The sequence below is a fragment of the Pogona vitticeps genome, chromosome 2 (genome assembly GCF_051106095.1).
Source record: "Pogona vitticeps strain Pit_001003342236 chromosome 2, PviZW2.1, whole genome shotgun sequence".
Lineage (NCBI taxonomy): Eukaryota > Metazoa > Chordata > Lepidosauria > Squamata > Agamidae > Pogona > Pogona vitticeps.
This window is the reverse complement of record NC_135784.1, coordinates 303,693,141-303,715,561: the sequence shown is the minus strand read 5'-3', so window position 1 is coordinate 303,715,561 and position 22,421 is coordinate 303,693,141. Positions and strand designations below refer to the sequence as shown.

Below are 22,421 nucleotides of genomic sequence, written 5' to 3'. Positions count from 1 at the left end.
AAGCCTCATTTCCCCAAGGAGAGAAAACAGAGTACAACAAAATGACAGCATTGAATGCAAATATCATTTTCATCTAGACTTGCACTAAGAACCATACGGTCCATGCTGCGAATCTCCACCCATAAGCACAAGCACCATGTTTTATTGATTTCTGACATTTATATACCACTCCACTACTCTGGGCAGTCTTAAAGGTAAAGGTAAAAGTAAAGGTTCCCCTTGACATTTTCAGTACAGTTGTGTCCGACTCTAGGGGGCGGTGCTCATTACGTTTTTCAAGACGTAGAGTCAGCGCTTGTCCGAAGACAGTTTTCCATTGTCACGGGGCCAGCGTGACTAGGGAACGCCGTTTTACCTTCCCACCGAGATTGAACCTATTTATCTACTTCCATTTACATGCTTTCAAACTGCTAGGTTGGCGAGGAGCAGGGGCAAAGCGACGGGAGCTCACTCCATCGTGTGGATTCGATCCTACAACTGCTGGTCTTCTAACCCTGCAGCACAGGCTTCTGCGGTTTAGACCACAGCGCCACCACGTCTTACAATATAACAGGCAGTCTTCGTCGTTTAGTCGTTTAGTCGTGTCCGACTCTTCGTGACCCCATGGACCAGAGCACGCCAGGCCCTCCTATCTTCTACTGCCTCCCGGAGTTGTGTCAAATTCATGTTGGTTGCTTCGCAGACACTGTCCAGCCATCTCATCCTCGGTCGTCCCCTTCTCCTCTTGCCATCACACTTTCCCAACATCAGGGTCTTTTCCAGGGAGTCTTTTCTTCTCATTAGATGGCCAAAGTACTGGAGCCTCAACTTCAAGATCTGTCCTTCCAGTGAGCACTCGGGGTTGATTTCCTTTAGAATTGATAGGTTTGTTCTCCTTGCAGTCCAGGGGATTCTCAAGAGTCTCCTCCAGCACCACAATTCAAAGGCATCAATTCTTCGGCGGTCTGCTTTCTTTATGGTCCAGCTCTCACTTCCATACATCACGACAGGAAAAACCATAGCTTTGACTATTCGGACTTTTGTTGGCAAGGTGATGTCTCTGCTTTTTAAGATGCTGTCAAGATTTGTCATCGCTTTCCTCCCAAGAAGCAGGCGCCTTTTAATTTCGTGGCTGCTGTCTCCATCTGCAGTGATCATGGAGCCCAGGAAAATAAAATCTGTCACTGCCTCCATATCTTCCCCTTCTATTTCCCAGGAGGTGATGGGACCAGTGGCCATGATCTTAGTTTTTTTGATGTTGAGTTTCAGACCGTTTTTTGCACTCTCCTCTTTCACCCTCATTACAAGGTTCTTTAATTCCTCCTCACTTTCTGCCATCAGAGTGGTGTCATCTGCATATCGGAGGTTGTTGATGTTTCTTCCGGCAATCTTAATTCCGGCTTGGGATTCCTCCAGTCCAGCCTTCCGCATGATGTATTCTGCATATAAGTTGAATAAGCTGGGAGACAATATACAGCCCTGTCGTACTCCTTTCCCAATTTTGAACCAATCAGTTGTTCCATAGCCAGTTCTAACTGTTGCTTCCTGTCCCACGTATAGGTTTCTCAGTAGATAGATAAGGTGGTCAGGCACTCCCATTTCTTTAAGAACTTGCCATAGTCTGTTGTGGTCCACACAGTCAAAGGCTTTTGCATAGTCGATGAAGCAGAAGTAGATATTTTTCTGGAACTCTCTGGCTTTCTCCATAATCCAGCGCAAGTTAGCAATTTGGTCTCGAGTGCCTCTGCCTCTTCGGAATCCAGCTTGTACTTCTGGGAGTTCTCGGTCTACATACTGCTGAAGCCTACCCTGGAGGATTTTGAGCATAACCTTGCTAGCGTGTGAAATGAGTGCAATTGTGCGGTAGTTGGAGCATTCTTTGGCACTGCCTTTCTTTGGGATTGGGATGTAGACTGATCTTTTCCAATCCTCTGGCCACTGTTGGGTTTTCCAAACTTGCTGGCATATTGAATGTAGCACGTTAACAGCATCATCTTTCAAGATTTTAAATAGTTCAACTGGAATGCCATCACCTCCACTGGCCTTGTTGTTAGCCAGGCTTTCTAAGGCCCACTTGACTTCACTCTCCAGGATGTCTGGCTCAAGGTCAGCAGCTGCATTGTCTGGGTTGTCCAGGATAGCCACATCTTTCTGATATAATTCCTCTGTGTATTCTTGCCACCTCTTCTTGACGTCTTCTGCTTCTGTTAGGTCCCTCCCATTTTTGTCCTTTATCATGTCCATCTTTGCGCGAAATGTTCCTCTAATATCTCCAATTTTCCTGAACAGATCTCTGGTTTTTCCTTTTCTGTTATTTTCCTCTATTTCTTTGCACTGTTCATTTAAGAAGGCCCTCTTGTCTCTCCTTGCTATTCTTTGGAAGTCTGCATTCAACTTTCTGTAACTTTCCCTATCTCCCTTGCATTTTGCTTCCCTTCTCCTCTCTGCTATTTCTAAGGCCTCGTTGGACAGCCATTTTGCTTTCTTGCATTTCCTTTTCTTTGGGATGGTTTTTGTTGCTGCCTCCTGGACAATGTTACGAGCCTCTATCCAAAGTTCTTCAGGCACTCTGTCCACCAAATCTAATTCCTTAAATCTGTTCTTTACTTCCACTGTGTACTCATAGGGGATTTGGTTTAGATTATACCTAAGTGGCCCAGTGGTTTTTCCTACTCTCTTCAGTCTAAGCTTGAATTTTGCTATGAGAAGCTGATGATCAGAGCCGCAGTCAGCTCCAGGTCTTGTTTTTGCTGACTGTATAGAGCTTCTCCATCTTTGGCTGCAGAGAATATAATCAATCTGATTTCGATATTGCCCATCTGGTGATTTCCATGTATAGAGTCGCCTCTTGTGTTGTTGGAAAAGAGTGTTTGTGATGACCAGCTTATTCTCTTGACAAAACTCTATTAGCCTTTGTCCTGCTTCGTTCTGAACTCCAAGGCCAAACTTCCCTGTTGTTCCTTTTATCTCTTGGCTCCCTACTTTAGCATTCCAGTCCCCTAGAATGAGAAGAACATCTTTCTTTGGTGTTAGTTCTAGAAGGTGTTGTAAATCTTCATAAAACTGTTCAATTTCAGTCTCCTCAGCAGTGGTGGTTGGTGCATAAACTTGGATTATTGTGATGTTGAAAGGTCTGCCTTGGATTCGTATTGACATCATTCTATCATTTTTGAGATTGTATCCCATTACAGCTTTTCCCACTCGTTTGTTGACTATGAGGGCCACTCCATTCCTTCTACGGGATTCTTGCCCACAATAGTAGATATGATAATCATCTGAGCTGAATTCACCCATTCCTGTCCACTTTAGTTCACTGATGCCCAGGATGTCGATGTTTATTCTTGCCATCTCCTGTTTGACCACCTCCACCTTCCCAAGGTTCATAGATCTTACATTCCAGGTTCCTATGCAGTATTTTTCTTTGCAGCATCGGATTTTCCTTTCACTTCCAGGCGCATCCACAGCTGAGCGTCCTTTCGGCTTTGGCCCAACCACTTCATTAGCTCTGGAGCTACTTGTACTTGTCCTCCACTCTTCCCCAGTAGCATGTTGGACGCCTTCCGACCTGAGGGTCCCATCTTCCAGCGTCATATCTTTTAGCCTTTTGTTTCTGATCATGGGGCGTTCTTGGCAAAGATACTGGAGTGGCATTGCCAGTTCCTACTCCAGGTGGATTGCGTTTAGTCGGAACTCTCCACTATGTCCTGTCCGTCTTGGGTGTCCCTGCACGGCATAACCCATAGCTTCTCTGAGTTACTCAAGCCCCTTCGCCACGACAAGGCAGCAATCCATGAAGGGGATTGCTGAACAGGCAGTCTTACAATATAACAAAACCCAGAGCACCTGCCCCATCGCCATCGAAAGCAAAATAATAAATGAAACAAAGCCATAAACACATAAAGTAAATGAGTAAGTAAACGAATGAAGACAAGAATAAATAACAGGAATGTCTGCAAGGTTTTGGGTCCTAGACCCAAAGCTGAGTCTTTCATACCAAGTACTGTGTTCCTATTAAAAATAAGCATTTTTCCCCAAGTAAAAAGGAAGGTTGGGTGGGTTCTGAGTTATAAATCAAGTCCAAGTCATGGGGGGAAGTCAAGACCAAGTCAAGTCACCTGTGTAACTTAACTCCAACTTGACCGTGAGTCCTGCAGCTTGAGTCCCCATCCCTGGTAAACAAAACAGTGATGAACCCCAGTGATAAAGATGCCACATGAGTCATAATAAATGAAAACCAACTATGGCGGAGAATAACCTTAAAAACCTCCTTGAAGAGGTCAGTTTTGAGCAGATTTTTAAAGTTCTGGAGGGAGGAGGCCTCCTGGATCTTCAAAGGGAAGCTATTCCAAAGTGTTGGGGCCACCACCAAGAAGCCCAAGTCTTCGTTGAAGCCTCCCCTGCCAAAGTTACATTTTTTAGACGACAGCTCTTAGACTCTAAAGCCAAGGAAAATTAGGAGAGTCTCATGTCTCATGCAATAAAGAAAGAAAGAAAAGAGGGAGTGATTTGGGTCAGCTGTAGTTGAGTGATGCCAAGAAAAGAATAGGAAGGTGATGTAGATAATGACTGACCAGTGCTTGTGCATGAAGAGAAAATCCAAGAAGCAATGGAAGAGGACTAGACCCTTTGTAGGACCAAAACAGCTCTCTGGTTGACATTGGTGTCTTAAAATGCACTGCCGTGATTCAGGAAATCATTGGCTACACCATGTCTCTCATTCCCCCCAGTCCCACCTCCGACACACAGCACCTATTAGTTAACACTCTAGAGAGTCTGTCCTCTATGACAGTGGTCCCCAACCTTGGGCCTCTAGATGTTTTTGGACTTCAACTCCCAGAATTCCTGGCCAGCAGAGGTGGTGGTGAAGGCTTCTGGGTCCAAGAACATCTGGAGGCACAAGGTTGGGGACCACTGCTCTATGAGGCATCTCTCTTGAAGCAGTTGTTAGGTTCTGGAGGGCAAGAGTGAAAGAGGAAGAGGATGAGAGGCATTTTGTTGGGAGAGAAGCATCCACGAGATGCAAACATATCAACAACTAGAGGCATGGATCTCACGGCTTCTTGGTCTTTAGAGAAACAGGGGCACGGGCGTGGGGATGGAAATCTCTCTTTCCTCCTTGCTGGAAGATTTCTCTGCATGAATTTTCTTTTCCCCAGGAAATCTTTCAGGATTTCTCAGAAGTTTCATGGTTATTCATTCATTCATTCATTCATTCATTCATTCATTCATTCATTCATTCATTCATTCATTCATTCATTCATTCATTCATTCATTCATTCATTCATTTGCAAAGTGTTTCCCTGGAAATTGCAAAAGAAATGACAAGCTACACAGGATTGTTAGGAAGTCTACACAGGATGGCACCTTGCCTGCTTAGGGTTTACTGCAAAAGGCGTTAAGCCACATTGAATTTGGCCGTTTCCCATGGAGAACAACATGCAAAAAAAAAAAGTTGGTGGGAGGGAAAAATGAAATAAAGTGTTCTCACAGGAAGCTGAGAAACCAACATGTGCAGAAGAAGTCTCAGCAAGGATTCTTGGCATAGTGAGACCCCGGCGCAAATGGCTGAGAACAAGAAATGTTGCCAGCACTTTTTATGTCTATACCTTGAACAGCACAGATCTGTTTCGAAGGACTGCACTCTAATTCAGATCCCTATGTGGGCAAATGGGTTGATCCAGTATAAGGGAGCTTCACATATTCCTGGAAGAGAGAGACAACTGTTTGCACATACCTTGTCCAGGAACCAGCCAGCTGAGCCTCCCTTGTTATTGTGGCCTATAGTGATTTTCCGTAACTTCCCCAGATTGGGTGCATCGAGGGTAAACTTGTCTTCTGCACCCTTCTCAAAGTTATCCTTGTCATTGTCCAGCCTTCTCTCTCCTAAGCAGCAGACATGACCAAAGAAAAAGGCAAGCAAACGAGGAACTGTTAGATACAGACGTTTACTTAGGCCAGAGCTGTGATCTCAGTAGCCCCGGAATGGATATTTCAACTGGGAATTTGAGAGTCTAACAGTTTTGACCTAACTTAGATCCTTGCATATCACCAGGTCACTGAGCTGCCTTCAGCCTTATGCCCTCAGGATGTTTCATCCGCATTCTGTTTTATCCACCGTGTGCCCGAGGCACACATCAGAGCAAACGAGACGCAAGACAGCCAGAGTAACTATCTAAACTTCAAGACGGCCAATGCCATTTCACACATTTAATACAGTATTTCCAACGCGCCACTTGTATACAGAACATACTAATGGGGTAGACAGGACCATATGTAGGAAATTTATCTCTGGTTTCCTTATGGCACATGTATATACAACTATATACAGATGCCTGCACAGAAGCACATACATAAAAGGATCTACAGCAGATCACAGCTTCCAGAGTATCGGATATAGTGAAATATTGTGGCTTGTTGTCCTCTTAGGATATAGTTGTGATTGCACCTAATTTCTTCCATCCATCACTCTTAGAAGTGCCCTTCAGATATATTGGAATATAATGTGCATGAAACTGCCCAGCTGGAAGAGTCAGGAGCTGTGAGCTGGTACATGCTAGGAGTCCAGCTTTTTGAAGGCTGTGACTCGCTCGAAAGCAATTCCCTACTGCTTTTAGAAACTAAGATCACAATATATCTTATAACCGAGTTCCAAAATGACATACCATGATGAAGAATGGGACAGAGCCTGGAAATTGTTTTTTCTCCTTTATACATTTTGGAAGAAGAAAAATTGGGCTGGAGGGAAAACAAATAACTTCACGTATTTATAACTAGCTTTGGGAACGGAACAGCCGGTCAGAGCAGGGTTATTGATTGATTGATTGATTGATTGATTGATTGATTGATTGATTGATTGATTGATTCTTTTATTTATTTATTTATTTATTTATTTATTTATTTATTTATTTATTTATTTATTTATTTGAAGGAAGGAAGAAGAAGCAGACTTTGTTTATTCAGTTTCAGAACTGGATCGTGCCAAAAACATAACCGCAGTTCAAGAGGTGTTAGCCATGGTATAAAACAGACATGGTGGCAACGGGCTGCAAAGGGGGGGGGGGTATTTTTGCAGACATCAAGGCCACCAGAATTCTCTGTCAAATAAGCCACTCCTGAAAACTGCCATGAGCGGAGGGTTTTTTGTTTGTTTGTTTGTTTTTGCATTAGGAACCTGGCAGGGAGGCTCAGCCTAACAAACGTCTCTGAGTACCCTACAAAACCTCTCTGGTTTGCCAACTCTGGCATAAAACAATGAGAAGAATTTGGCTGAATGGTGTAGAAACACCATATTCTGTTTTTATTCTTTTAGCCTTCTCCAGAAGAGTGGATTTTCTTAATGTTTTACCTTGGAAGGAATTTTCCTGCACTGTTTCCAGCTTGACGTAGGCCAAGGGAGTAGCTTAGACCCTTCTCTGGGCAATGAAGTGACTTCAGATCCCCTGGGTCCAAAACCCATAATATCCATTCCATGGAAGATCCAGGTTGAGCTTCTCTCTCTGTTATGATCACCTGTACCTCTTTGGCCAGGCATGGCATCTGACCTCTCCCACACGGTTTCTCCCACATTTCTCTGCTTCTCTGCATAGAAACTGGCCATCCTGAAAACCTTTCAGCCATCAACACCAGGAAAACAGTAAGATTGCACTGTTAATCAGTAGGCTAATTGGCTAAAGCGTTGGTTGGGAGACAACTCTTTTAAGTCGTGAAGGCCAAATGGAAATGGATGGATCTGCAAATGAATGGCACCCTTTTGAGTTTGGGTGAGAGGCTATCGTATTGCAACAAGCGGGGAGAACAGTATAGGAAAGATGGCTTTTCCATCTAATAATAAATGGGTGTCTTGTTTCCCATAAGCATAAGAGTACAATATACATTTGCGCTGATCTAGGATGCAAAAGCATGTAAGTGATTGGTTTATTAATCACTTTATCTTTAAAGAGCACACAATTAATAAAAATTAGATTATTTAATCAGTTCAGAGACTGCATAATTTGCCTTGATTAGTTGTTTCAATATATGGTCGAAATGTGCTGTGAAAAGACTGTTTTCTTGAAGAAAAAAAAACCACATTCAGAAAGGCAGCCGGGTTTCTCGAAGGATTGTTAGCTTCATTTGCACAATGGCCTGGCAGTTTTATTTCCTAAACTGGCTCAGGGCTTCATAGGCATGATCATGCTTTCAAGAATGGGGAGGGAATTGGAGGGGGCTACATTTCTCTGCCATCCTTGCTCAAAGAATTTAGGAGGCTGTGAGAAGCTGCTTCCACTTAACAAGCATGTAAAGCAGGGTAGGTAAAGGTAAAGGTTCCCCTTGACAATTTGTTCAGTTGTGTCCGACTCTAGGGCGCGGTGCTCATCTCTGTTTCCAAGCCGTAGAGCCAGCGTTTGTCCGAAGACAATCTTCCATGGTCACGTGGCCAGCTCGACTAGACACGGAACGTCGTGACCTTCCCACCATGGTGGTCCCTATTTATCTACTCACATTTTTACATGGTTTCGAACAGCTAGGTTGGCAGGAGCTGGGACGAGCAACGGGAGCTCCCTCCGTCGTGTGGGTTCGATCTTATGACGGCTGGTCTTCTGACCTTGCAGCACGGAGGCTTCTGCGGTTTAACCCACAGCGCCACCACGTCCCTCTAGTAAGCAGGTTAGGCTGAACCAACTGGTCTAAGACTCTCTGCAAAGTTTCATGAAGGTGAGGATTTTAAAGTGTGCCATCCTCGTCTACTGATCTAACCCGGACATCAAACCTTCCTCTTGGAAATGATTCCCCAAAGCCTCGTGCCATCCCCAAAGTCACATCAACCTCAGTTTTACAACCAACCCATTGTTGAGATGATGGATTTGCTTCAAACGCCAAAGGAAAAAAGTGTGTCTGAAAATATTACCTGTGTCACCATTCTGGCCAAAGATGTTAATGAAAACATCAGCATCTGTTCCGCTGCCACTGATGTCGCCTGTAAACACTCTAACCACGTATTTGTTCACTGCGTAGAAAAATACAATCCCATTAATACCACTGGACAGTGACTGATCTTAGCCATATAATTTTTAAGAAATTATCCGCAGCAGCACAAAATCCTCCTTCATTAGTAATCCGCTCATGAAAATCGGAGCGCCCACCGAGGGGCGAGGATCACTTGTCGTTTTCATGATTTGCAACTTTCTTGGCAAGCTTCCTCACCCATCCTTCAGGGAACTGGAAGAAAACACACAGAGACACACACAGACACACAGGCACAGACACAGACACAGACACACAGACACACAGACACACAGACACACACACACACACACACACACACACACACACACACCCTTTTCATGGATGGAGAGACTCCACCGAACCATGCTGTTCATCTCTCTGTAAGGACTTCACCAAGAAGGGGAAAGTTGGGTACTTTCCTGAACTATGAGAAAGGTTTTCCCTGTTGACCCAAAGCTCAGCAAGAAATCGAGATATTTTCAAAAAAATTTTAAAAAGCAGACAAAACTGTAGCATTTTCTCTTTGAAATGATACTTTATAATTCAATATAATCCAACCCACGCTGCTATACACTCCCCGACAACGTAAATAACCTTTGGAATAGGATCTCGATAGAAGTCCGCCAGGCCCCTCTCCCGACCCTCTTTTAAGTCTCTTGACAGGGGCTGGACGCGATGATCCTTAGGGTCCCTTTCCAGCTCTGCAGTCCTCAGATGATATCATTAAGCCTCTAATAGTAAATTTTAAGGCTCCCCTGATCTCATGCCTTACAACTTCTACTTGTCTCCCTATAGGAAGTGGGACATCAAACTGTTGTGAAAATGGCAACCAGTGAAGGCAGCTGTAAAGCAATGGATGAATGTCGAAGACTCAGATACCATTTATTTATTTCACAAATTTCTATACCACTGGCTCTGTGCTGGGCGCTGTTGTTTTCTATTCTGTTTGCTAACCACTTAAACAATAAACCATAATAATAAATAAAAACCCTCATGCCCCACACCCACATTATATATACATCAATAAATAACACATGAGTATGGCTCAATAAGAAGCTGACAGCATACACCAACATCCAGGTCTATAGCGCCTGTGTCCTGAGCACACTCCTGTATTGCAGTGAGTCCTGGACCCTTCATGCACGGCAGGAGAGAAAGCTGAACACATTCCATATCCGCTGCCTCCGACGTATTTTTGGTATCACCTGGCAGGACAAAGTTCCAAATAGAGTAGTCCTAGAATGAGCTGGAATTTTTTAGCATGTATACATTACTGAAACAGTGATGTCTATGTTGGCTTGGGCATGTTGTGAGAATGGCTGATGGTCGGATTCCAAAGGATCTCCTGTATGGAGAATTAGTGCAGGGAAAGCGCCCCAGAGGGAGACCACAGCTGCAATACAAGGAGATCTGCAAGTGGGATCTGAAGGCCTTAGGAATGGATTTCAACAGATGGGAAGCCCTGACATCTGAGCGTTCAGCCTGGAGGCATGCGGTGCATCATGGCCTCTCCCAATTTGAAGAGACCCTCGCCCAGCAGGCTGAGGCAAAGAGGCAGTCACAAAAGCAGCAAAATCAGGGAGCTGGACAGGGAACAGATTGTATTTGTCCTCAGTGTGGAAGGGATTGTCACTCTCGAATTGGCCTTCTTAGCTACACTAGACGCTGTTCCAAGTCCTCCATGCAGAGCACGATACCATAGTCTCTCGAGACTGAAGGATGCCTATGATGAAATAACACATATACCAACAATTGCAACTCCCCAAATCCCAAAGAATAGGGAATACAGAAAAGCTATAGGTCTAGGGGAGAATATCATTTGATTTGATTTAGTTTATCATTCATTCATTCATTATGCGCCATCCAGTTGAGTGCAACTTATGGTAACCCTTTCCAGCATTCTCTAAGTATCAGCTACAGTGGTACCTCGACTTACGAACTTAATCCGTATTGGAACGGTGTTCGTACATTGAAATGTTCGTAGGTCGAGGCAAAGTTTCCCGTAGGAATGCATTGAAAACCATTTAATCCATCCTGGCTGTTTTTTGTTTGTATGTCGAGGCGCTGTTCACAAGTAGAGGCATTAGTTCCCATATAAACTAATGCAAAGCCGGTTAATCCGTACTCTACCACTAGGGGAGAATTTTCTTCTTCTTTTAACCTAAGATGAAGGGCAGGAAAGGTTTTTTTCCGTTCATAAGTCGAGGCTCCATTCGCAAGTCAAAGCAACATTTTGCGAACAGAGCCGTTTGTATCTCAAAATGTTCGCAAGTGGAGACATTTGTAAGTTGCGGTACCACTGTATTCAGAAATGGTTTGCTAGTCCTTTCTTCTGATGGTGATGACATTTTGGCACAGTGCTGCTTGTCCAAAGCTCTATAGGGTATAAGGCACAACATCCCATTAGCCATACATATACCTGGTGATCTCAGCTGATCTCCCCCACCCCACCCCCGGGGAGGCAAAGAGGGGGTTTGAACTCCTGGGCATAGTGCCCACAGCCATGTGGTCTAACCCACTGAGCTATACAAGTTCAGTTTCTCTGTCTTAGGTTTAATACAGAAAAGAAAACTAAGGTGAGGAATTTGTTAGGTCAGTGAGACTTCCTGCCACTTGGGGGTCTACATGTTTTACTCATAACTGACTGAAGATAGAAGAAGATTCCAAAGGGCAACAGAGCATTGGAAATTTATTAAAATTTTAAAACAGCACAAAAGTTGAAAGCAACCCTTCTATAATATAGTGCCTCTGCTCCCTCTGCTGGCTGAACATAATCAATAGATGTTGAAGCCATTTTTTCTCCAGAGTAGAACATCTGGGGGAAGGTATTAAAAGCATTAATCAGCAGCTTCTTGTTTTTCAATCAGAATTCTGTGTACCAAACTGAATCAAAAATAAATGTATGGGGGGGAATGAAGATTGCTCAATGTGAAAAGAATCAGAATGACACTAGAGACATTTAGATCCATAAATGAAGAGTACAAACGGGGACAAATATTTTAAAAATGCTATTTTCGACGAATATAGCCGGTTCATCCTAGATTCGTTGATCCGTGTTCGTCAAATTTTAAGTTCTGATGAATATGACTTGACAAATATTTTCCTGGTTTTATTTGTCGATTCATCAATATTCGTCTATATTTGTTACCCTTTTGGGGGGCTCTCTAGAGGCCATCTCTGAGCTTGGCTGGTGCCAATCAGAAGCTCTGATCCGCCAGGAGATCCTGGATTGGCATGTTAGGCAGCCAATAGCTCTGCTGAAATGGCTGTGGGAGTGTGTGTAACTTTTACAGAGGCTTTATAAGCTTTCCCCCTATAGCCATTTCCCACTTCTGTTTTGATTCTCTCTGGAGTGAGAACAGTGGCTGTTGGCTGGTGCTTGTGTGCTACTTGCTTGCTAGCTGTGGCTGGTTTTTTTCACTTCTGTGGCAGCAAAGCAGACACTTCTTTTTTCTTGTTCATTTTATTTCCTTTATTTCATTAGTAGAACTTTACTGGGAATTTGGGGAGGGGTTTCTTTAGTGGATTTCAGTTAGTTTAGGCTACTTCTTTTTTGGAGGTTTGTGTTCACAGTGGGTGGGTGGGAATTTGGTGTGTGACTCTGGAATCCGTTTCCCAACAACATTTAATTCTGGTGGTTGTGTGTATGTGTGTCTCACTCTGAGTCTTACTTGGCAAGGCTTTAATTTTAAAAAACTTGGTTACTTTTGGAGGGTTGTGTTAACTTGTGTCTCTCTTCAGGCACAGTGTGTGTATGTGTGTGGGGAATTTGGTCTGTGACTGTGCGGGCAAAATACCTCAGTGCCCGATGGGGCCATAATATTTATTTTATTTATTTATTTTATTTATATCCCACTTATCTGGTCGGTTAAGAGACTCAGAGAAATATACTTTTCTCCCGATGGGGCCAGAGTCTGCTTCGCTACCAATTGCCTCAGTGCCCGATGGGGCCAAACTCTAACTCAGGGACAAACACCTCATTGCCTCCTGGGGCCAAACTCTACGTCACTGCCAAATGTGATGTTGCTGAAGACAAACTCTCCCTCAATGCCTCATGCCTCTGTGTGCCTGCCAGAGGCAAAGCAAACTCCCTCAATGCCATCTGCTTCTGTGCCACGTAGTAAATTATCCTGGGGACCCAATTGTTGGGTGAATAACTCAGATGTCCGATATCCAATCTTCACCAAACTTGTCAGGCATGTTGGGGAAAGACATGCATAGGAAGCTTTGGTGCAATTTAGGATTCTCTAAATACCTGGGGGAAACTTTACTAGTGGTATCCTCCTTCTGAATATATAACTCAGGGGTTCGTTACTCAATGTTCACCAAACTTGCCAGACTTGTAGGAAACCATCTTAGGAAGCTTCCCTGCAAATTTGGTGTCTCTAGCTACTTGGGGGCCATTTTAAAATTGAAAATGAATTGACAAATCAATTCATCAATTTGTTGATGAATATTCGTAAATTCGTATTCACTGATTCATTAACCTTGATGAATCACAAATCACAATGAATCACCAGTTGTTTTTTTTAATTCGTCCCCATCTCTAATGTGGAGTCAAATAAATGCAAATTAAAATTGCGAGCTTTGGGGATTTCTTACCAGCAGGGCTGCAGGGTCTAGTAATTAGTAATGGACTGGATGAAGTTGAATAAATTGGAACTTAACCCAGACAAGACAGAGGTGCTTCTGGTCAGTGGAAAGGCAGATTAAGAAACAGAGATGCAGCCAGTGCTGGAGGGGATCAAACTCTCACTGAAAAAAAGAGGTCCACAGCTTGGAGGTGTTCCTAGATTAATCCCTTAGCCTGGCTGTCCAGGTCTCAGTGGTGGCCAGGTGTGCATTTATACAATTATAGTGCACCAACCACCATATTTTTTCATGTATAGGACTATACTTTTGTCTAAAATCTTTAGACTAAAAATCGAGGGTTGTCTTATACACGGAAGTAAGCTGAGGAGAGAACAAAAACAAGTGGAGGGGGGAGCAGGTATCAAAGCGATCCTGCAGCGCTTTGATCCCTTTCCCCCCACCCTTGCTAAGCCACACTTAGATTTCTTAGTATTTAAAAAGTAGGGGGGCATCTTATATATGGGAAAATGTGGCATGTCCGGTTTTTGAGAGCTCTGATCTGGTCATAGAGACACACACCCTAGTTACTTCCCGGCTGGATTACTGTAATGCGCTCTATGTGGGGCTGCCCATGGAAAACGTCAGGAAACTTCAGTGTGTCCAAAAGGCAGCAGCCGGATGGCTGACTGGGGCTGGTTACAGGGATCACATAAACTCCTCTGTTACAGCAGCTTCACTGGCTGCCGATCGGTTTCCGGGCATAATACAAAGTGCTGGTTGTCACTTATAAGGTCTAAACGGCTTGGGTCCAAACGATCTCAAGGACCGGATCCCCCTTGATGAGCCAGCTCGGATGTTAAGATCATCAGGAGAGGCCTTTTTCTCAGTCCCACCCTCTTCACAGGTTTTTAAAGAATTGTTTGAAGGAATCAGAGGTTAGGATTAACTGCTTACCTTTTCAGATCTCATTGAGCATTTTTTTAAAAAAATTGAAAGATTAATTACAGGTTGGGTTTTCTTTTTAAATGAGTCGGTTTCTTTAAATACAAAAGTATTCACTTGTGAGAAAGTCATGGATTGTCCACCACTACCCCAATTTTGTCCCTGCCCCACGATGGCAACCTCTGGATGTTCCTGAAAAATGTTTTTTAATCCACCCTTTCCTGGAGGCTTCAGTTCTGCATTACTGGAATTGTTTCCTATTCTATTTCTCAACTGACAACGCTTGACCTGCCATCTTCCACTGACTGTGCTTTCCATGAGGCTTAATTAAATCAATTTATTTTTCTTGAGAAAGAGAAAGACAGAGAAGGATATACGTATGTACAGCCAGATCCACATACAATTGCAGGCAAGCAGACATTCACCCAGCTGGCATTTGGAGGAAGGGCTATAACAACCCAAGAGAGGAAAAATTCCCAAAGATATAAAGTGGATTGGATTTTTTTAAAAAATCCTAGGAGGCACATTGGTACAGCTAGGATGCAGAGCAACAACAAAAGATTAATAATAATAATAATAATAATAATAATAATAATAATAATAATAATAATAATAATAATAATAATAATAATAATAATAATAACAACAACAACAGCAGCAGCAGCAGCAGCAGCAGCAGCAGCAGCAGCAACAGCAACAGCAACAGCAACCACCACCACCACCACCACCATCATCATCATCATCATGAAGGAATTCCCCCTAAAATCAAGAAACAAAGGCAAAAAAAGAGGAAATGATTGAAGGCACAGAGGCAGGCAGGCAGGCAGGCAGGCAGGCAGGCAGCAGAATCCAAGATGGAAGGCACAAAAGTTCAGCAGCACAAAGTAACCCTAGTCACAAAGAACAACTGAAGGAAAGAGCGATCCTCGCTGGGTTCTGAGCAGTCCAGACCTTTTTGCAGATTCAAAATGCCTGCTTGCCTCCTCCTAGATGTTCTGATTGGTTGATGACAGCAGCCCTTGCAATGCTATTGGATGAAAAATTTACTGGTGATTTGACAGACAAAGACTGAAACAAACATTACTCAAAACAGGGATCGGGAAATAAACTTGAAACTTATCTACCCCTCCTTCATTATATGAACTTTAGAGGCTCTGTTTCAGGAAACAACAAAAGAAGATTTTTTAAAAAACATTACTTTTATGATTTGAGTTAAAACACAAAAGGCCCATTCCTACTGGAGTGTTTGATTACGTATGTCCAGTCAGAAAATAAACTATTTTTTTTTCTGGAATACAGCTTCCAGGATCCCATGGTTAACATGGCTAGCAGCCATCATCATCATCATCATGCTGACTGGGAGATTCTGGGAGGTGCAGTCCAAAGAACTAACATTTCCAACTCTTACCATGTTTCTGTTGCTTTCTTTGTAATAAAGGCTGTCAAATAAAGGTTGTCTTTTCATAGGCCCTTGATTTTGGAGAAACCACACTCTCACTATGCATTAGGGCTACCTTGTTGTGGTGTGGTGTTTGACCTTTCTTGGTATTTGTATAGTTATGGTTTTCAATTGTTAAATATTGTGTTTTAATGATGAAACCCTCCGTGGTTCCTTTTTAAGGAGAAAGGTGTGGTAATAAATAAATAAATAAATAAATAAATAAATAAATAAATAAATAAATAAATAAATAAATAAATAGACAGACAGACAGACAGACAGACAGACAGACAGACAGACATATAGATAAATGCCTGCCTGCCTGCCTGCCTGCCTGCCTGCCTACGTACGTACGTACGTACGTACGTACGTACGTACGTACGTACGTACGTACATACATACATACATACATACATACATACATACATACATACATACATACATACATACATACATACATGGATGCAGTTGCCCTAAATTTCTTGGGATCATATACAAGGGAAATCCCTTCCTAATCTTAACATGTGACAGGACAGGGACCTAAAGAGAAGCAAGGTCAAAAGGGTTGGGGACAACAAGGAAGGAAGGAAGGAAGGAAGGAAGGAAGGAAGGAAGGAAGGAAGGAAGGAAGGAAGGAAGGAAGGAAGGAAGGAAGGAAGGAAGGAAGGAAGGAAGGAAGGAAGATGTAGAAGAAGAAATTATTGTTGCTGCTGCTAATTTATAGAGTGCCATCACCAAGCTTTATGTTTTACAGAGTAGAAAAAACTGGTGGCCATGCTAGCCATGGGATTCTGGGACTTGTCCAAGAAAATAACATTTCAAGATTTGGCTGAAACCCTTTTACTTGACATGCCTGCTGTCCCCCTATAGAAATACAACTCACATCATAGTTTTATAGCTTTGCACAGGCAGCTCCAGGCTTGGGGGTTGACTAGACACTGTTAAGAGGATCTTGTTCTTCCTGAAACCTCCACCTCCTCTTCAACCTTCCTGCTGCTGTTGATTTGCTTCTTCTGTCTCTCTGGATTGAGTAAGACAGGATGAGTAAGCCTATAATTCTCATTTCTGACTACTCTGTGTGGGAGTTTCTCTGACCCTCGTTCTCGAAAAAGGCCCATTTAGTAGTATCATTAACTACATTTGGCAAGAAGGGCAACCTCATTAGGCCTGGCTTCATGCGCACACACATTCTCACACCTTGGCAACCAGCAAGGAAAGAAAGCACAGGTTCAACTATCAGACAGGCAGCAAAGGTTAACCAAGAGTCTCATGAAAATTCAAGGCGGTTCTCTTTTAAACGCTTATTTAAAAACGGTATACAGACATAGAATCAAGGAAGAGAAGGACTGCCGCAATGGTTGGCATGCTGTCACTGCAACCTCTGTGGTTTAAGTACCAGGCTCTTCTGCAATCAAGACGAGGTTGACAGCTAGCAACGAATATATACTCCTTCCCTCAAAGCATCCAAATAACGTGGCTTCCCATCTTCACAGCAGCCCATTCTGGGAGATTTCAGGGCCCTATCCTGAGACTTGAGAGTATGGCTTAACAAGAACCATACACCAAAATCCAGGTCTATAGAGCCTGTGTCCTGAGCACACTCCTGTACTGCAGTGAGTCCTGGACCCTCTGTGCACAGCAGGAGAGGAAGCTGAACACCTTCCATATGTGTTGTCTCTGACGCATTTTTGGTATCACCTGGCAGGACAAAGTTCCAAATAGAGTAATCCTGGAACAAGTTGGAGTTGTTAGCATGTACAGTATACATTACTGAAACAGTGACATCTACGTTGGCTTGGGCATGTTGTGAGAATGGTTGATGGTCGGATTCCAAAAGATCTCCTGTATGGAGAATTAGTGCAGGGAAATCACCCCAGAGGGAGACCACAGCTGCGATACAAGGATATCTGCAAGCGGGATCTAAAGGTCTTAGAAATGGACCTCAACAGATGGGAAACCTTGACCTCTGAGCGCTCAGCCTGGAGGCAGGCGGTGCATCATGGCCTCTCCCAATCTGAAGAGACCCTTCCCCAGCAGGCCGAGGCAAAGAGGCAGTCCTGAAAGCAGCAAAATCAGGTAGATGGACGGGGGACAGACTGTATTTGCCTTCTATGTAGAAGGGATGGTCACTCTCGAATTGGCCTCCTCAGCCACACTAGGCGCTGCTCCAAGTCCTCCATACAGAGCACGTTACCATAATCTCTCGAGACTGAAGGATGAGATCTAATCGGAGACTAAGGGGCGATATCACAGAGGCATAGCAGGCATGGGTCAAGTGATAGACAGAATGATCTCTGGGCCAGCTGATTCTGGAGATGGGTACAAGGTGTTCCACTCTCTGCTTTGCTCCACATGGAACAGGGAGCCCATTCTCTCTCCCCCCCCCGGACCCTTCACCTTTTTTCCTGTCTTTTCAAGTGTGCTGCTGATGGTAAGCAGGTGCAACACACATACAGACACTTTCACAGTGATCCAGTGAAGCTGAAAGCCATCTGGGAATGGGGGGAGATATGTAGCCAGGACAGAGTTTGGAAGTCACATAGTCAGCTGTAACTAGTTATGTTCCTGATAACAAGTAATACAACTAGTAACGAGAAAATTACAGTACTTTTCAGTGAAAATCACTAGAACAGTACTTTTACACAAATAAACTAACTTCATTGCAATTCATTAAGGTAACTCACTGCAGCTGACTACATTGCTTTTAACTTATTGCTTCTGAGCTCTGCACTACTCAGGAGGCAAAGTCGGGGACCAAACATCCTTCTTGCCACTGTCCTGCTGCTCACTTTGACATTCTAGCACATTCTCTTTAGAGCTTGGAAAATTTTCCTTCTGGACTGAAACTCCCAGATTCCCCCGGCATCCATGCCCACTGGAGGGTTCTGGAGCAGTCGTTCTCCAGAAAAATAATGTTCTGAAACTCTTATCCATTTGCTGTGGGATGGTAAAGGAAGTGATGAAGAAAAGAACCCCTTAGAATGTTGTTTTGACTTCTGGCTTGCTTGCTCTTTGTGCACCGAAAGGTATAGTGGAGTCAAGACTCATAGGGTCGAAGTCCTGAGACTTTCTCAGTGTCAGGGACTCTGACGTCACCTGCTACCCCCTTCCGGTCTCTCTATGCCTTCTGGGTTTAGCTGCAATCCACACAATAGGTAGGAGAGAAATTGATTTTCCCAATGTAACGTTACAAGCTTTCCCAGTTGCCCTCCAAAGTAGTGGAGGGCGGTTTGGTCTCAAATGGGCAATCAAAAGCTGTCAACCTTACAAAAGCCCCAATCACTATTTGTTGTTGTGGACTGATCTAGCAGACAGTATTTTTGGACTCTTCTTCCAGAGGGATCTGACTTTAGGGATGATCACGATGAGTACTTGTATTTACTACGGTACAACTGCTTGTGTCATAGGACACGGCAGGTTTACACAGAATGCACCTTTTAGGTGTACCACTCAGACTGAGCCTCCCAAAGAACTTTCAATGTCAATATGTCTGTTTCTTCACTGTCACCATAAATAACTCATTTTCTCATGTTCATATGGGCATGTCTCAGCTAAGTCTTCTACCACCCACCTCCAAGGGAATGAGGTTCTACAAACTGCCCCTTTGCCCTCTCCCTCCAATTCTGTGCAAACCAGAACAGCTGCTACTTATCTCTTATGTGGCTGAGATGCGCAGGATCTGCCAATGTAAATCGAAGCAACAGGAAATCAAAGCCAATGCATAGCTGACCCTATTCATGTCTGTGCAGCACACTTTTTATTCACCTCTTTGACACTTCCTGAACATAATGCCCCATCAGGCACTAGGTGGCAACCTTAAACTTCGAATTTCTTATGCTCCCATAACAGGAACCGTTATCCAAAGACGCAATGGTTATTTCCAGAGTTACTCATGTTCTTTCCATAACTTTCTCCCAAAATTTATTTCCTTGTTCCTAAAAGGAAAATGCAGTACGCTGATAGTAAAAGAGCCTCGTGGCACAGTGGTTAAACTGCTGTACTGCAGCCAAAACTGTGCTCACGACCTGGGGTTCAAATCCCAGGTAGCCGGCTCAAGGTTGACTCAGCCTTCTATCCTTCTGAGGTCGGTAAAATGAGTACCCAGCTTGCTGGGGGGGGGGGCAATGTGTAGCCTGTATAATTAACTTGTAAACCGCCCAGAGAGTGCTAGAAGCACTATGGGGCGGTATATCAGCAGCACGTTTTGAAGCCGCCTAGAGTGGTCCATCGGTCCAGATAGGCAGGGTATAAATCAAATTAATAATAATAATAATAATAATAATAATAATAATAATAATAATAATAATAATAATAATAATAATAATAATAATAATAATAATAATAATAATAATAATAATAATAATAATAATAATAAAAGGTAAAGGTTAACGTTGTCCTTGACATTTAGTCCAGTCGTGTCCGACTCTAAGGAGCAGTGCTCATCTCCATTTCCAAGCCACAGAGCGATCGTTTTTTGTCTGAAAAGGGCCTGATCACACCAGCAAAATGTTCCCTAGTTCTAACAATACTTTTTATACCTCTGTTGCACTGAATCACAGTCACATGGTGTATATACACCCGAGTGAATGTTCCCATTTGTTTTTGTGCTACATGTTCATTTTTTCCTGTTTGAAACATTATGGCCAGCTACACCATGGAACTGATGTATTTTCTGTCTTGTCTACGGGGCAATGCAGCACACACTTTATAGTTTTTAAAGTAAAAATATATAAAGTCATGCCACCCTCTCTTCACCAGCCAAGGGGAGGCACCATCTGCTGTTACTCGTGCTGTGCTGAGCCCCGCGGCGTGGGCGCGTTTCTGGAAGGTGGTGCTTTAGTCCTGGCTGCTCTCCCTTCTCCATTTTCCCAGCTGGGACTGGCATTCACACATGCAAAACCAGTAAGGAACGTTCCGATATGTCATCGGAACAAAATGACATAATCCTCTCAGCAAGGGGGAAATAGTCCGCTGGGGAAATGATGCGATAATGGCCATGCGCCATGTGACCAGAAAGTTACGGAACGATATAACTGGGGTATAACTAGGGAAGATTTCACCGGTGTGATCAGCCCCTGAGTTAATAGTAGAGATGGACACAAAATGAATCATGAAGCAATTAATTAATTAACACCCAAAAAGCACCACTAATCAGGTTGTTTTGTGGTTCATGTCAGGGTGCTTCAGAGAAATGTGCCTGCCCAGAATGAAACTAAACACTGAGCTATTATCAGTTTCGGTGATTTGTACATGGGCTATAACTTGGATGTCCCAAATCCAATCTTTGCCAAATTTGAGCTGAATCCCATACCCACCCTGTCCAAGTTTGGCAAAACTCGGATTTGGGACATCTGAGTTATAGCCCCTCAAAGGAGATCTCTCCAAGAAAGTGCTCTTTAGCCAGCTGCTTCCCTGGGGGGGGATGACCTGTTTGGGGGGCTGTAACCTAGACATCTCAGATACAATCTTTGCCAAAGTTGTAGGGGGTGGGGAGAAAAGACAGCTGAAGATTCTTTGTGAGTTTGGAATCTCTAACTTATGCAGAGGCCATTCTATTGCTCCTGGAAATCCCAAATCACCTGAACTGCAAAATGGTTCGGTTGGTTTGAAAGTTCATGAAAGTTCATGGTTCATGATTTGTGAACAAACCACAAACCATCATGAAACGCCATTTTCCCATTTCATATCCGTCTCTGGTTAAGAACAACATTCCCTCTTATGGAGGGAGCTGACAAGAGTGATAGTCATGATTTTGAAAGTCAGTTTTTTACAAAGAGGTCTAGAACAGACATCTAGCCATGAACTTTGGAAATCTTTGTGTGTTTTTTTCTACATCTTCCACATTGATGAAAGCTTGTATGGGCTGAATAATAGCATTTGTTTGTGATTGTGATTGTGATTGTGATTGTGATTGTGATTGTCATTGTCATTTTGTGTGTGTGTGTGTGTGTGTGTGTGTGTGTGTGTGTGTGTGTGTGTGTGTGTGTGTGTGGTCTAATAGAAGTATCATCCGCCCTCGCCAGTAAAATATCTAGCAACTGAGCAGTGTCAATGCAAGCAGAAATGTAGGATACTAGACCTTTTAAACCACATTCATGATCACAATTCATAACAATGGAAGTTGTCAAGAAAGTTACCGTATTTTTCGCACCATAAGACGCACTTTTTCCCCACAAAACAGGGGGGTGGAAAGTCTGTGCGTCTTATGGAGCGAAGAAAACAGATTATATTTTCCTGTTTTCTTCTCCTAAAAAAAATTGGTGCGTCTTATGGAAAGGTGCGTCTTATGGAGCGAAAAATACGGTAATTTCACTCATTTTGTTGGATTTACATATAGGGCTGTCATCTTTTTCTTCTTCTTTCAAGTAAGCCTGCTTCTGATCATAGGCTCAATGGTTTTCAATAGGTACCAGACTCGAGAAAGCTTCTAAAATAATATACAGATTAAACATTTGGCACCATCCATACAAACACTGTAGCCTGCTGATACATATATTTAACACAC

General features: G+C 43.3%; 1 protein-coding gene across 1 annotated transcript in view; it reads right to left on the bottom strand.

The window, feature by feature from the left end:
- LOXHD1 (lipoxygenase homology PLAT domains 1) overlaps positions 1-22,421 on the bottom strand; it is a 215,944-nt gene that overhangs the window by 168,404 nt on the left and 25,119 nt on the right. Inside the window, exons 5-6 of the mRNA XM_072992974.2 lie at positions 8,867-8,965; positions 5,714-5,862 (exon numbers count right to left, since the gene is read on the bottom strand). Of these exons, the coding sequence (XP_072849075.2) occupies positions 5,714-5,862; positions 8,867-8,965 (248 nt within the window). The remainder of the gene's footprint in view (positions 1-5,713; positions 5,863-8,866; positions 8,966-22,421) is intronic.